Source organism: Lactuca virosa, chromosome 4 (genome assembly GCF_052849685.1).
Source record: "Lactuca virosa cultivar CGN04683 chromosome 4, Lactuca_virosa_CGN04683_v6, whole genome shotgun sequence".
Taxonomy (NCBI): domain Eukaryota; kingdom Viridiplantae; phylum Streptophyta; class Magnoliopsida; order Asterales; family Asteraceae; genus Lactuca; species Lactuca virosa.
In genome coordinates, this window is record NC_136429.1 from 356195177 (window position 1) to 356211628 (window position 16452).

At 37.2% G+C, this 16452-nt stretch overlaps 1 protein-coding gene across 20 annotated transcripts; it reads right to left on the reverse strand.

The window, feature by feature from the left end:
• Positions 1 to 9363: 9363 nt before the first annotated feature.
• LOC145108655 (uncharacterized) lies at positions 9364 to 14427 on the reverse strand. Of its 20 annotated transcripts, none has more exons than XM_079045721.1 (15): positions 14253 to 14427; positions 13793 to 14168; positions 13662 to 13707; positions 13281 to 13581; positions 13133 to 13208; positions 12783 to 12897; positions 12585 to 12680; positions 12335 to 12481; positions 12124 to 12244; positions 11854 to 11909; positions 11562 to 11605; positions 11401 to 11467; positions 11175 to 11230; positions 9884 to 10628; positions 9364 to 9774 (listed from the first exon to the last, which is right to left on the reverse strand). In XM_079045721.1, exons 4-6 carry the CDS (start codon positions 13535 to 13537, stop codon positions 12811 to 12813), a joined length of 420 nt encoding a protein of 139 aa, XP_078901847.1. In that variant the 5' UTR covers positions 13538 to 13581; positions 13662 to 13707; positions 13793 to 14168; positions 14253 to 14427; the 3' UTR covers positions 9364 to 9774; positions 9884 to 10628; positions 11175 to 11230; positions 11401 to 11467; positions 11562 to 11605; positions 11854 to 11909; positions 12124 to 12244; positions 12335 to 12481; positions 12585 to 12680; positions 12783 to 12810. The 20 variants fall into 20 exon arrangements, with proteins under 20 accessions (XP_078901847.1, XP_078901845.1, XP_078901846.1 ...); XM_079045719.1 differs by having other exon boundaries at positions 11157 to 11230; XM_079045720.1 differs by having other exon boundaries at positions 11333 to 11467.
• Positions 14428 to 16452: the final 2025 nt, after the last annotated feature.

Sequence of the window (16452 nt, forward strand, 5' to 3'; positions counted from 1 at the left end):
CGATGAGTTGGGAGGATCTCAAAATGTCGAAGAGTACTACCCAAGGGGCGAAGTACAGAAGCTAGAACAAGAACTTTGGAATCTCACTATGAACGGCTCTGACATCGAAGCTTACACCGCCAGATTCAGCGACCTGGCAATTATGTGCCCTAGAATGATCACTCTGGAGAGCAAGAAAGTAGAACATTTCATCTGGGGATTATCTCCTCAGATTCAAGGGAATGTAATTGCTTCCAACCCAACAACTTTCGACAGCGCCTAGCGCCTCGCTCAAAGGCTCATTAATCATGGGGTACGACAAGGCATAATGACTCCCGCCCCTAAACAGAAAAGGGGGGGTGATAATAAGAGGAAGTTCGAAAACAAGAAGATGGGGAAACCAACCCAGGAACTTGCAAAGAAACAACAGATCGTGGCGGTACATGCCGCTACCGCCCCTGCCGCACCAGCACCTACCAAATCATATGCGGGTACCCTCCTAAAGTGTGACAAGTGCAACTTTCACCACAACGGTGCCCGACGAGAGATGCACTGTACAAACTGCAACTGGAAGGGGCACACTGCCCGATACTGCAAAGCACCCGTACAATAGGACACCCAACCCACTAATGTCGGGGTGAGCCAAGCGTGCTATGGTTGTGGGGAAACGGGCCACTACAAGAGGAACTGTCTGAAGGCCAATAACAAAAATATTGGGGGAACGGGAAGAGTCCTAGCGATGAAAGATCCAACAGTGGTCACTGGTACGTTCCTCCTCAATAACATTTATGCATGCATACTATTTGATAGTGGTGCGGAGAGAAGCTTTGTGAGTCATAAGTTTAAACACTAAACGAAACATTCACCGTGGAAATGGCCAATGGTAAAACTGAAACAACAAATGATGTATTCGTACGATTTCACACTAACTTTGAATAACCACTCCTTCCAAATCGACTTAATGTCGGTTACCATAAGGAGTTTTGATGTCATCATCGGCATGGACTGGATAAGTCCTCACCGTGTCGACATTATGTGTTACGAGAAGGCCGTTCGCCTTTACTTACCAAAAAATGAAACATTGGTCATATATGGTGACAAACCCAGCACGAACCTCCGCATCATCTCATGTATCAAGGCTCAGAAGTGCTTACACAAGAAGAACCACGCCTTCTTAGCCCACGTTGTCGACAATAAGAAAGGAGAAAAGAACATTAAGGACATCCCGAAAGTATGCAACTTCCCCGACGTATTTCCCGAAGACCTCCCGGGAGTACCCCCTGAACGACAAGTCGAATTTAGAATCGACTTGATACCCGGAGCCACACCAATCGCCAAGTCACCATACAGATTAGCACCTGCGGAGATGCAAGAACTTTCCAATCAACTGATCGAATTACTGGACAAGGGGTTCATAAGGCCAAGCTTCTCGCCCCGGGGAGCTCTGATCTTATTCGTAAAGAAGAAGGACGGATCGTTCTGCATGTGCATCGATTACCGAGAGCTAAACAAACTCACCGTCAAAAATCGATACCCCCTTCCCCGAATCGATGACTTATTCGACCAGTTACAAGAATCAAGTTATTTTTCAAAGATAGATCTAAGATCCAGGTATCACCAACTACGGGTCCGGGAGGAAGATATCCCCAAGACCTCATTCCGAACTCGCTACGATCACTATGAATTCATAGTAATGCCCTTTGGTCTAACAAATGCGCCTGCGGAATTTATGGACCTAATGCACTACGTGTGTCGACCTTACCTAGATAAATTTGTGATAGTATTCATTGATGACATACTAGTCTACTCACGAAGTAAGGAAGAACACAGTCAACACCTGCGGCAAGTCTTGGAAACATTAAGGGCAGAGAAGCTATATGTGAAGTTCTGTAAATGCGAATTTTGGATCCGAAAAGTGGACTTCTTAGGTCACGTGGTCAGCGAAGAAGGGATACACTTGGACCCTTCCAAAATCAAGGTAATCGAAGGCTGGGCAACACCAAGAACCCCAACGGCGATCAGGAAATTCTTAGGCCTCGCTGGTTACTACAGGAGGTTCATACAGAATTTCTCCAAGATCACTAAGCTTCTCACCGCTCTAACCTAGAAGGGTGTAACCTTCATCTGGGAGAGGAAACAAGAGGCTGCTTTCCAAACCTTGAAACAAGCTCTATGTCGCGCCCCGGTCTTGTCTCTCCCAGAAGGGACGGAAGACTTCGTGGTCTATTGTGACGCATCCAATCAAGGATTAGGCTGTGTACTCGTGCAGCGAGGAAAGTTCATAGCCTACGTGTCAAGACAACTAAAGACCCACGAGGCGAACTACACCACACATGACCTCGAGCTGGGAGCAGTAGTGTTCGCTCTAAAGATCTGGAGGAACTACCTTTATGGTACAAAGTGCAGCATCTTCATGGATCACAAGCGCCTCCAGCACATTCTAAACCAGAAGGAGCTCAACATGAGGCAGTGGCGATGGGTAGAACTACTGAACGACTACGAGTGCGAGATACGATATCATTCGGGCAAGCCCAACGTAGTAGTAGATGCCCTGAGCCGGAAAGAATACTCGGGTCGCCGAGTAAAGTCACTAACCATGACCATCCATTCCCACCTGTCTTCGCAGATCAAAGAGGCTCAACTGGAAGCCTTGAAACCCGAGAGCGTCACAAACAAAGCCTTGCGAGGGATGGATAAGAACCTTACAGTCAAAGACGATGGAGCCTACTATCTCATGGATCGAATCTGGACACCGAAGTTCGGTGGGTACAGAGACGTTGTCATGAACGAAGCCCACAAAACAAATTACTCTGTTCATCTTGGTTCTGACAAGATGTATCAGGACCTGAAGAAACTTTATTGGTGGCCGAACATGAAAGCAGAGATCGTTACCTATGTGGGCAAGTGTTTGACTTGCACCAAAGTCAAGGTAGAATATCAAAAGCCCTCGGGTTTACTCCAGCAACCAAACATACCCGCGTGGAAGTGGGAGCGGATAACCATGGACTTCATAACCAAGTTTCCCAAGACAGCGGGTGGACTTGACACCATCTGGGTGGAGAAGTTGACAATGATGTACAAGATGGAGAAGTTGAAAATGATGTACATTAAGGAAATAGTGTGACTGCATGGTGTGCTAATATCTATTATCTCCGACAAATATAGTAGATTCACCTCACGGTTCTGGCAATCCCTATAGAAGTCCTTGGGAACCTAACTTGATATGAGCACCGCCTATCATCCTCAGACTGAAAGGAAGCGCGAGAGGACCATACAGACACTGGAAGATATGTTGAGGGCGTGTGTGATAGACTTTGGTAAAGACTAGGATGCCCACTTTCCACTTGTCGAATTCTCCTACAATAACAGCTATCACACCAGCATTAAGGTCGCTCCATTCGAAGACCTTTATGGACGCAAGTGCAGATCAACCTTGTGCTGGACCAAGGTGGGAGACACACAGCTTGCAAAGGGACAAGTACCTCATAGCACACTCATATGCCCGGAAATCATACGGGAAACCACGGTGAAAATTTTCCAAATCCGTGAGCGCTTAAAAGCATCTCTGGATCGACAAAAGAGCTATGCAGATAAGCGACGCAAACCATTGGAGTTCCAGGTCAGTGACCAGGTACTGTTAAAGGTCTCGCCCTGGAAGGGAATGATACGCTTTGGAAAACGTGGAAATCTAAACCTGTTGGATTTTGTGTCTAAGCCCATAACTATAAGTGGTATGTACTTGACCCGATTGTAGCATGGTCCTTTTGGGTTGCCTTCACCAGTGCAATTTGATAGGATGAATTTTGAGAATAAGGTTATTTATGGTTTATTAATATATTACAAGTATAATATATTAATACGGAATTATTTAATTAGTATTGATCAAGAATTAATTTATTAATTTTGTGATCAAAAGAGACTAATTAAATATAAGGGGATTTATTATGTAAATCAATCATTCTTGTAGTTTGGGCTAATGATCCATGATTATGGGCTAAACTAATCCATGGATAGTCAATGGAGGTTAAACCCATGGGACATGAGAATGTGGAAAGTCATGGGTTATTAGGGTTTACCAAGTGTAACCCTAGCATGTCCAACACTATAAATAGAACCCTCCATAGACCAAAATCGGTTGCCTCTTCTCTTAGAGATAAATAGATTATTATCTTAAATCATCCTATTGCATATTGATGTTTGTGAACCATTAGAGGCATCACACTTGAGGTGCTCAAGCTTTCAAGGGTCAAGAACTACAAGTCCTTCAAAAGGTATGTCATCTATCTAGATGTTTTATTCAATTGGCAATTTGTATGCTAGTTAGGACAATGCTTTGGAAAAATTGAAAATATGCATGTATAATAGAGAAAACATAGATCCAAAGCATTAAGGGTTGCATTGCACCATAGGAGTGTTATAGTGCTCAAAACCCGACAGTGGTATCAGAGCCTATGATTGTTTTCTATTATATTTGATGCTTACTTGCTTTTCAAAGCTGAAAAAGTCGAATTTTTTGCTTCTGACTGGTGAACTTGTCGAGTACATGAACAGACTCGACGAGTCCACTCAACAGAGCAACTCGCCGAGTCCAGTTCATCTACTCGACGAGTTGGAGGCTCTGTGTGCAGAATTTCGAGTTTCTTGGCCTGGTTTGGATTTGGAACACTACCACAAACTCCTTTGGATCATTGGAAATGTTTTTTATGATATGGTAGTGCTTGTACTCATCCAACCACAAGATAATTGTCAAAGTTTTAAAATAGTTGTTGTTTTTTATATGATAAACATAATTGCTTTCAAATTGTTTACTAGAAATTATCTTGATTATGAGTTTAGTTAGATCATAGATTATGTGATAGTTGTAGTTGTTAGAATAATGATCTAAATGCATTTTAATGACCTCCATAACTTGTCCTGAAGTTATGGAAAATGAAAGGTCTCTCCATTAAAATCAAATTAAACTCATAGGTTATGAATGTGAAGAGTTTTGACAAGTTTCAAAACTTGCCCTCAAGTTTTGGAATTTGTAAAGTCTCATTAAATGAAACTTTATTTCCAAACCCTAGAGTTTTAAAAGTTAAAATTCAACCCTTATACTTTATAATGTTACAAGTTTAATAATATATATATATATATATATATATATATATATATATATATATATATATAAGACAAAGTTGGTCTTACCGTTAGTAGGTCTCATTCACGAAGTCGGTCTATAAGGGGGGTATAAGGATACTGCCTATAAAATGGTAGGAAAAATGTGAAATGCTGATAATCCATGAAATTACACTTTGCACCTTGTTAAGTCGTTAGTGGAGCGTGTGTGGTTAACCGACGCACTAATCTGGGACTGACAATGTGTAGCAAAGGGTAACTTGGTGTTAATCATAGATCAATGGAGCGTGTGTGGTTAACCGGCACATTGAGTAGGTGATTTGTATCATTGGGTGTACCAAGCTAATTTGCATGGTTATTCACTCATTGTTTGTGATCCTCGGCATCCCAGTCACAAACTTGAAGGGCACAATTGAGATTTAAACATGCCATTGAAAAGATTCAATGAATCTCAAAGATCTAGGAATTTCAAATCCAATTAAAACTTAATAATCTATTTCGTTTTTCATGGTGGAAATTGGTAAATCGTCATTTATCTACCTTCAAATATTTTACAATTGGATTATGACATCTGTGACATCCCCATTTTCACGGCCAGAAAAGACCGATTTTGTTTATGCTTTGTTTAAAAATCAGAGTAACATTTTAAATAAAAGTGTTGCGGAATTTGTTCCCAAAATAAAATATGATAAAGATTTATCAAAGCATTTCCGTAGAAATTTATTTCATTAAAAACCTCGGGATGTTATGGTCGATACAGATGAAAAGCATAAACAGTACAATATAAGCCTTACTACATTTATTCATATCTACAGGCCTATATCCGTAATCTCTCATCCCAAACATCATATCTATGCTCGTGCACCACTACCTGTAATACAAGAAACTGAGTGGGTCAGGCTTGGAAGCCTGATGAGCACATAGGGTTTTCAACCCACAATAAATAAGTTTATTAATTTCATCAACCAACAATAACCCGATTACTCGTTCCCGTTATCCTCACTTTACGTCCCTAAACACTATCATAAGGGACCTAGCCTAAGGATCATCATCGGGATGGACACTATTGCTAAGGGGGTTCCTCGGCAATAAATGTCCTAAAGGCAACCATGAGGGGGATGGAGTACACCGGTGAACACATCGTTCACAAAAACCTACAGGTTGCGAGCCTGCTAGCATTCCACTGGACTGTCTAGAAGAGTTTGTGGTTGTCATCCATACTCCGCTAGATGACAGAATCAACAACAACATCAAGGCCTCTCATCATTTTATCACACATCGTCTATTACATCTACCCATGTTTTACCCCAACATTTTGTAGATATAAAATACATATACAGTTTAAATCATTTAAAACATGTATAAAAATCTTTCATCAGCATAAATAGCAAGTATTCAGACAATATGCACACATAGCATGTAATTTATATTAAATACTTCATATCTATGTGTAAGATGAAAGTGACTATGCACTCACGTGAAAAGGTGGTGACTCTGCACTCGGACAGCGCTTCGTTACTCTTAAAACAATTTTCCTCGACAAAACCTAGTATCAATATTACTAGGGTTTAGTCTAGTGTTAACCGCGACTAATTAATAGTCTAGCTATATTACTATTATATAAGCGCGACACAATACTCTCCACCCACTATGTACAGACAGGTCCAAACATGGAACACCGGAAGGCGGGATCATTTTGGCATATAAGCACTTCTGAATCCAGCAACCCAAGCGGCCCTCCAAACCAGATTCCCCGTACCGCAAATGGTTAAAAAGATATTATAACAACACTTATATAACCCATAATAATAGCCCAATAATTATTATAAGGTCCTATTAACATTACTATATTTAAATAAAAGCTATATTAAATATAGTATTGGCGTAGCTCACTTACAGCGGGTTTTTATTAAAAACCGGGCTTCGCTGGAGCAGCATTTCCGAGCCGAAAGCTTTTCTTCTCGGAGCCGTTGGGCGCTCCAGGGCTTCCTTCTCGTGCTAGGGAGGTTCCCTAGACTTGGGAGGGGTTTAGGGAGGCTAGAGAGAAGTTAGAGAGAGAAAGAAAGGCTTATGGTGTGAAGAAAATATGAAGAGTTCACCCTTTATTTATTGGGATTTTATAGTAAAGTAGCCCATAATTTCGTCTGTATCTTCCGCGCACGAGCTCCGTTTTCTACGTTATTTATATCCACGCGTTGGTATTTACGAGTACTACAACTTTCATTTAGACCCCGTCGGCTAATTCTCCTTCTATCTCAGATTTACAAAAGTTGTATCGTATTTATCGTGCACGAAGAGTAGCGACTAAGCTTCGTCCATATCTTTCGCATACGAGCTCCGTTTCCGACGTTATTTATATCCACGCATTGGTATTTACGAGTACTACAACTTTCATTTAGACCTCGTTGGCTAATTCTCATTCTATCTCGGATTTACAAAACTGTATCGAATTCGCCGCGCTCGAAAAGTAGAGACTAAGCTTCGTCCATAACTTTCGCATACGAGCTCCGTTTTTAACGTTATTTATATCCACGCGTAGGTAAAAATAAAATCTACAACTTCCTTTTTACTCCGTCGGCTAATTCTCGACCGATCTTAAATTTAACAGTAGGAGGTGATTACACTGTTAAATATCCGCGTAAAATTCATAACTTTTACATACAGACTTCGTTTTCGTCTGTCTTTTTGTCGTTGAGTTCCTATTAATGAGATCTTCAACTCTCATTTAGGTCGCGTAAGCCAAAAACCGCTCAAACTAAAATTCGAGTTTCGGGTCGTGCACTGTTATGCCAAATCTTAGAAAAATCATAACTTCCTCATATGAAGTCAGATTTGGGCGTTCTTTATATCCCCGGAATCCTTGTTTCGACCACCACCACTTTATGTAAAGATATCGGGTTTATCTCACACTTTAATTTTGACGCTTATTTTTATTCTTTATTAATTATACATTTATAATTAAGTATAAAGCACACAAATTCACATAATTCACATAATACTCAAATAATTCATTTTTGTTACTTCAAAAAGAGTTACAATAGTTGACCTAGACTATTACATCATCTATTAATGCTTAGCCCCGAAACCCGGGCGTTACAGCATCCCTCTTCGCAATTGTAGAATATTGTGTTGGGTCCTAGTCTTAATATTTCATGTTGGGTGTAATATTAAGGATTATCATCTAAACTAAACTTCGTTCTTCTTCTTTTACAGATGTCTGTCCCAAACAATGCTTCCAACCCAATCCCTTCAGGCTCTTTCTCCCTCATGAACCTATGTGGGAGGGTCATTTTCGATGGCTCAAAGAGATTTATGTCACCATTGCTACCCCTGAACAAATCGCTGAACACACTACTCATGAGAGGGATGCGACTAAGGTGTCGTGTCTAATGATTGCAACCATGACCGCTGAGCTGTAGAAGTCCTATGAGGACTACTATCCCTATGAAATGTATCATGATTTGATGGAAAGATACCATTAAAGTGATCGGCAGGAGAGGTATGAGATCATTGCCTCCATGATCACAACCAAAATGAAGGATGGTGAACCCATCATGGCCCACTTGTAAAAGATGCAGAGATTTATGGACCGCTTGCTAAAATTGAATGTCAATTTTGATGAAGAGTTGGTCATAGATATAATTTTACACTTTTTACCTCCTTATTATGATCAGTTTCATATGACTTATCATATGAACAAGGAGGAGGTCACTCTTAGCAAGCACTAGTACAAAAATGACCTACGGACACACCATAAAAGTGTGACCATATGCTTACAGCGACATTTTATTTTTTCACTGAAAGTGTGACGGAAGGTGACGCCATCGTATGGGTCTTATGGTCACTTTAAAATGTAGTGTCCATATGATATGAAAAAGTGTGGTCGTATTATAAAAGTGTGGCTATTGGGTAGGGAATTTTGTTGCTAAAATCAATCATTTTATCCAATATTGTGGCGTTAAACTTTCATTAGACACATTTATTTAGTAATTGTAGTGACTATATATAACCAACTTGCGACATGCATGTTGTTTCAGTGTACCCTTTTACTAATAAATAGTCACATAGTTTAAAGTTTATTAAGACTATTGGGTATCTTTTGCAGACATGTAATTATGATGAACATGACCATGTTCGTTAAATGGTCACACATGTAATTAATTTCATAAGTGGCGATTTGCTAATAATTAGTCACAAAAAGAATCAATTTTGGTGACTATTGCATATCGTATAGAGACACACATTTAAGTGAAACATGATCATAAGTATTATAAAGACACATTTTATTAAAACTAGAGGGGAATCATACACGCCGTTGGCGCTGTGTTTGTTTTTTTTCCTTATTTCAAGTTGTACCAAATGGTAGAACATAATATAATATTAATGAAAACATATTACATATACAGAAAGGGTCTTCATATGACAAACAAATCATTGAAAGTATGTTGTTATTTAGTGTATTTTACCCTAGAAAAGAACCCAAAAAGTAAAAATGTTTTGAGATGATTTACCTATTATATTTAATTGCTTGCAGATATGGTGAAACCAACGACTAAAGATGGAGATCAGAGAAAAAATCCAATAATAAACGGACTTCAAAAATTTGCCATGAACTTCTCCATACAGCCACTTTCTGCCATCGGGGGATTGCACCAACTTCATGTTCTGTTGAACAACCTGGTTAGGGATCAAATACATCCACTGAAATAATCAAAATTCCGGAAATTTATTTCTTAAAAAATTAGAGAAAATATTACAAACAATAGAGAATTAATAAGAAAACCACCTGAATGAGCCCCTGGTCCAGATAACTTCAATGGTCCTTTTTTCAGTCCTGGTAGTATATGAAAACATTTGTTGATTTTTTTTCTATATGAGTATGCATGTTAGATAACTCATTGGTTGTTTTTTTTATAAATAAGATGATAAATGCTAAATGCAAGAAACAACAATGAAATTTTATTTATTTATCAATCATAAAAAGGAAAGAAATCATGAATGCTGCTATAATACTGAAAGATATGAAAGTATATTGCTATTTGGTGGATGTTGTCCTAATATCCAAATCTCATTGACCAAGATACAGTGCATACATGGGCTCTAAAACTCTCGCCAGATTCCCTGACCCAGAAAGATGGCCAAGGGGCATCCATTTTAATAGTTTTATGATGAGCATAAATCATGACAGATGCACGAAAAAGAAAAAAAAACGGGGCTCAAGAATCTTTTTACCAAATTTGGATCAACAATTGTTGAATCAGATTATTGGTCTTTTCAAATAAAGAAAATGGTTATTGTCAAACTTAAGAATGAGACAATTGACATTAAATAGTCAAACCTGGGCCTAGATTGTACATAAAGTTGAAACAACTTGGAAAACCATTCCTTACCAAAGAACCCTCCTACCGGTACAAGTAATGGTTTTGGATGGAACTATGTATGAATTTTCAATTATACCCCTGACCTCAATTACATCACATACTCATCAGCATCAAGCATTACACCAACACCCTTGCCACTTAACTTATTTCCTGCGACATTCAACAATAGGATATTTATCTCTGTAGCAAAAAAAATGACAAAAATAAAACATATATTAAACATGCAATATATTATAACTCACCTCAGACACGATTGAATCAATTGTCATCTTAGTAAGTAGCATGAGGAAACAACTTTAAAATGTGAAATAATTATTCAAGGTTTTTTATATTTTAGTCTGAATCAATTGTCTTAATAATTAAACGACTATTTTACCCTTATAACGTATAGGTCTATTATTCGTACAATTTAATGAATATGTGATTGTGACACAATTTGTGCCAAAACCTCATTCAAAATCATTATGGACTATAATCTTCTTTATCCCGGCATTAAGTACAATTCATTATTAAAAAAACTAATGCAAACATACCAATGTATTTCTATTGTACAACATTGCACTATAAATTCCCATGTATATGGATATTTATGATCCTCAAAATAGATAAAACATAGAATAAAAAAAAAACATATTTAAGTAATGTTGAAGTTAAGTATATTTTTAACATTTAAACTACCCGGGTTGTCCAACGTACTACGGGCGTTGTGATGCAGAAAAATGTTGCATCTATTTAGTTGGAGCTCCATTTGTCTAAAACAACATGTAAATAAAGAGTATAAAAACAGTTAATAAACATATTGAAAATAGAAAAATTAATAAATAAAAGAGCATTTACAACAAAATTAGACTTGCTTTAAGAAAAAATAGGCTTTATTCAAATCCAAATCTTGAAATGATGAAATAAAGGGAAGAGTCAGGACCTGAGGTTGACTTTGTCATGGTATAATGAAAAGTACCCTCATTAGATGTAGCACAGTAGCAGCACACCTTATGGTAACACAAAAATATAACATCATAGTTATATACAATATAAATGCAGAAAAAAAAAGTAAATTTATATTGATAAACAACATTTATATACCACATCAATAGGAAATAACCTCAACTTGATAAACCGCATCAAATCTATATAGACACGAAACAGAGAGTGGTTTAGTACAACATATCAGGTGCATACTCTAACTATGAAACCCTTCAACATTATTGTTATAAGTTTTATATCTTAATATTTTCTTTTCTATCATTCAAATCGGTTAAACATGCCCATTCAGTCAGCTCTCCTAAGCCTCAATGTAAAAAAAAACTTTTTATTTGTTTATCCTTCGTACCTAATCAATACGATAGTTTGAATCAGAATCGGACCTTTATCTTACCGTGTTACAACATCTGGTAAGGAAGGATAAGTCCGTATTGAAAGGTCTAAAATACCCTGCAACCAAAGATCCATGTTATAATAAAGAATAAAGAAATAGGTAGTACATTATACGACACATATAAGCAAATAAAATCAGCAATGGCAATAAAAGAAACCAAGTCAACAATGGCAATAAGCAACAACTTCGCTATTTTCCTGTGCATCTATTGATATCAAGAAGCTAATCTGGAAAACTTCTATTTTTTCAAAACTTTCTAACAATAGTCACCTTGTCTCTATCTATTTGATTAAAGGATATGAACCTCATGAAGTACTTAATCCGAATTCATATTCACCAATTGAAGGATGGCTAGTTATTGCAACTTCTTTAGAAGCTTCCGTAGTTTGATCTGCATCATATGAATAGATAACAATCATAATACAAAAACATCGTGTCTTTTTTATAGTTCAACCTAAAAGTTACAAAAAAAAAAAAATACCTGGAGAAGTGGTTGCACTGATCTATTTGGATGCATAACGATACCTTATTGAAGGAGAAGGGGGTTAAAACGATGTTGATATGTGAAAAATTTGAGATCTGTTGAAAAAGCTTGCAATCCAATCTTACAGCAATTCCTCCACATCACCTAAAGCCAATTTCAACATGTTTACACCAACAATATACAAATACAAAAAAAAAAAAAAAAAACAAAAAAAACAAAAAAATGAAAGTTGAGTCGGCAGACTCACCGTCGAAGGTTGTGAAGGAGACGGTGGACGTCAACACCTGCGTCTGGCCTGACACGTCGACAGACACCACTCCTTTTTCTGAGAAATCGATGACACCTACAAACCCATATCGCAATATACAAATGTGAAATACCGGTCAATTGTTTCAGAGGGGAACAAATACATGAAGAGATAGATGAATAACAAATACAATTCAACCTCTTCTTCCTCTTGTTCTTCAGATTGATCACCGAAAAAAATTTGCACCATCAGATGCCTTTTCTCTTCCCCCACCATTCTTTTCCCTGTTGGCGGCCAGAGGTAGAGAACAAACCTACAAAAGAAACAGAGAGAACGACCGACAATAAGAACACGACAGCAGAAGACGAAGGAAGAAGCAAACGGAAATTAGAAGACAACGTCTACAATATCTTTAAGGCGGTGGAAATTGGGATTTCAAGAACGTCAAAGATCAATAAAGAACAAACAGAAGATAAAAAGTTGAGATGTGAATTATGTGAAACTGTTTTTTACTCCTAATTATAGAAAGAAAAGTAAAAAACTTTCACCTCAGACTTTGGCTGCAGGATCTGCATTATGTTGAAAGTTTCAGCTCTAAGCATGTCTTCAGCTATAACCCATGGCCTATGGGAAAATAAGTGATTTGAATTGCTTATAAATTCAGTAAATGAAAGCAGAAAATTAAGTAATGGTTACCTTCCAGAAAAAGTAGATATAATAAAGTGATTTGGATTGCTTATAAATTCATGCATCCTCTTCAGCTTTTGTTTGCTATCCACAATAATTACTCCTCTTGCATATGGTTCAATTGACAGGCTTTGAAAAACATAAGTATGTGTTGCGATTGAAGCTTGTTCATAAATGAAGTCTTTCATCAAGACTGGAGATAGATCTTTCTCCAGATTCTCTAATATTATGAAATGATGAGATTCAGTTTCTTTGACACCTCCCATGTCTCTGTCCTGATCAATTAGTTCAGTCTTGAATCTTCCCTTTTCTATCCTTGCAAAAAACAGATTATAATAAGTTCTGAAACCACTGAGATTTGAAAGATGGAAATTTAAAAAGGATTCAAACCTTCAGAGAAACCACCAAAACAGTTGTCTACATCACCACTGAATTCCTACAAATCAAGGAAAGAACCCTTTACAGATTATTACAAGAAATCAAAAACTGCAAGAGAAAATGTTGTGCACTGAAGAACTTACCTGTAACAAAGCAGGTTCCCATTCTTCCGTTCCCTCTGACCAGAAGCAGCAACGACAAAGTTGCTGCGTTTTTCCCCTTTCCGGTCTTCTCCTGTCGATATCTCCCTCTTCGATCTCATCGACCAACTCTGTCTTCTGGTTGAGGTTTGAAGCAGAAAAGCATCTTCTCTCTGTCGGTTCTTCGTAAAGGAGTCTCTTTTCTACATCGGAGAGGGGAACGACGTCGGAGGAAGGGTGGAGGAAGGCTGAGGGAGGCAAGGTCGGCGGTGGTGTAGAAAACCAAAAACGAAAGAAAGGGCATCGGTACCTGGCTGATTAGACCATAGTCAACCATATGGTGAACAAACCAATTTCTAGGGTTCAGATCGACTGCTACCTGTTTGTTGAAACCAAATAATTAAAAGCCAACATAAAACGAAATTGGAAGAAACTGAAATAGTGAGGAGTAGTAGAAGTCGACCTCATCGTTCGATTGGAAGGCTGTCGGAGGAAGGCTGAGGGAAGCAAGGTCAGCGACGGTGTGTTGATGGAGGTGAGAATGAAAATTAAGAGGGAAAATGGAGTTGAGGGCAAAAATGTTGGAGTCGGTGTAATGGAGTCAGTGGAGGCAGCAACCGGCTTTGAGGAAGAGAATATAAGGATGGGAAAAGGTATGGCGGTGTGTGCGAAACAAAGATAAATAGAACTTTCAGTGTCAAAATAACGAAAAAGAAAACTTCCGTGTCCAAATATAAAAGAGAAAAAAAGTTACTGTTCTTCAAGTTTTTTACAATTAATAGTATATATAATTACGGATTTAATATTAGTTTACGACCATATTTGTATTATTTTTCATGACTGATGTTATCATTCAGACATATAAAACATTATAACTATGACTATTTTCTATCATTTTGACATAGAGAATCAATTGCAAAATAATTGTAATTGATTTATGGATACAAAGTTGTTGAAAGTGTGACCAAGATTCCAATTATTACAATAAAAAGTGGTTATTAGTATATCCTATTTTATCATTTAGACACGAAAACATTGTTGATTGTGACTATTGTTTGTATTACAATCATAGAAAGTAATTTAAATTGTAGTCATTAGTGTTCTGTCAACACACACAATATAGATGAAACGAGAAAAAGAAATCGATATTGTTAATAATTGAAATGCAAATCGATACATAAGATCCCTAATTAAAATATCAAAAAAAAAACTTATACTAATAAAAAGTTGTAAAGAAAGCAATAACGTGGTACACCAAAAAATAGATATAACTACACTTTTATTTTGTTGGTATTGTTCCTTGTCTTCTTGAGAAGGCTATCACTCAATATAAAAGTTGTTTTGCGCTTCTTTGAGTTTTGAAGTTCATTGTCTTGAGGTGATTTCATATTTGGTACCTATACCAACAACATTGAAACAAACTTAAGTAAATAAAAAACTTAATAGAATAGTTTATAAAAGAAAAAAAAAGTGTAATGCACATGCAAGTTAACAGAAATAAACAAACCTTTGAATGTTTCACAAGTTATTTTAGCAATGAGACAAAAGTTTTATATGTCTACTCAAATGTTTTTATTTCTCTAATTTCATGGGTATAAATGAATCTTTTTTTTACCATTTCATCAATGCACACTTTATAGCAGTCACCTTGCAGAGGAACTTCATGAAAGAATTGTCTTTACTACAAATATAAATATGAAAATTGTTGAATTAAAATACCTGAAACATCGACATCCACTATATCGCTACCAGAGTGCAGTAGATAAATCATCGGGCATTATGTTCATGATAAAGGCTAATTTGGGAGAAGATGTCAAATATCAGAATGAGCAACACCAGTCTGTAGGTCTACCATGCCCTGGGCAAAGAGGCTATATAATGCCCCTACTTTGTAGGAAAAATATACACAACGTATATAAAACATAGCAAATAATGTCATAATTAATACATAAATAAATCAAAGTTAGTTGATATTTCTTGCATTAAGCCATTCACAACATACTCATTGTTCTTGGAGACATTCTTAAAATTTTCTAGAGATCGACTGTCGAATACAAGAATAAACTAGAAATTTTTGTACAAACCATACCTTCAATCTCATACACAAAACATAAAATAGCCACCTTTTACTCCCAAACACTTCTACAAAAATGCAAATACATCAATTATATAATATTGCCAAAAATTAAATCAACTTGATAAATATTGGAGATCAAAATCTAAAAATTTACTTTCTTTACCGCTCATGAGGAGAAGAGCAACTTACTTGTAATTCCTGTAGATAAAGTTGAATGATCTCCTGCAATTATGATTTGATCTGTTAAAACAAAGTATAAGAGAAGTGTAACTTAAGTTGTGGGAATTCAAAGTTGTCAACAAATAATATAAGAAGCCTTAACTAATCAAGCCTCTAAACCAACACTTTAACAATGATGAAGATCCACAACTAATTAAACTTAGGTCTGACAGCATATTTAAAGTCCTAATAAGACAGAATAGCATCCAGGGGAAAAATGTCCCAGTCCTGGGTAAAATGAGATCCACAATGAGCATTTACCGGTTGTAGTTTTGTATGTGGTGAATCTTCAACAACAACTCCAGAAAATCGGAATCAAAAACCAACACTACACCCAAGTTAGACTTCATTATGGGTAAAATTAAAA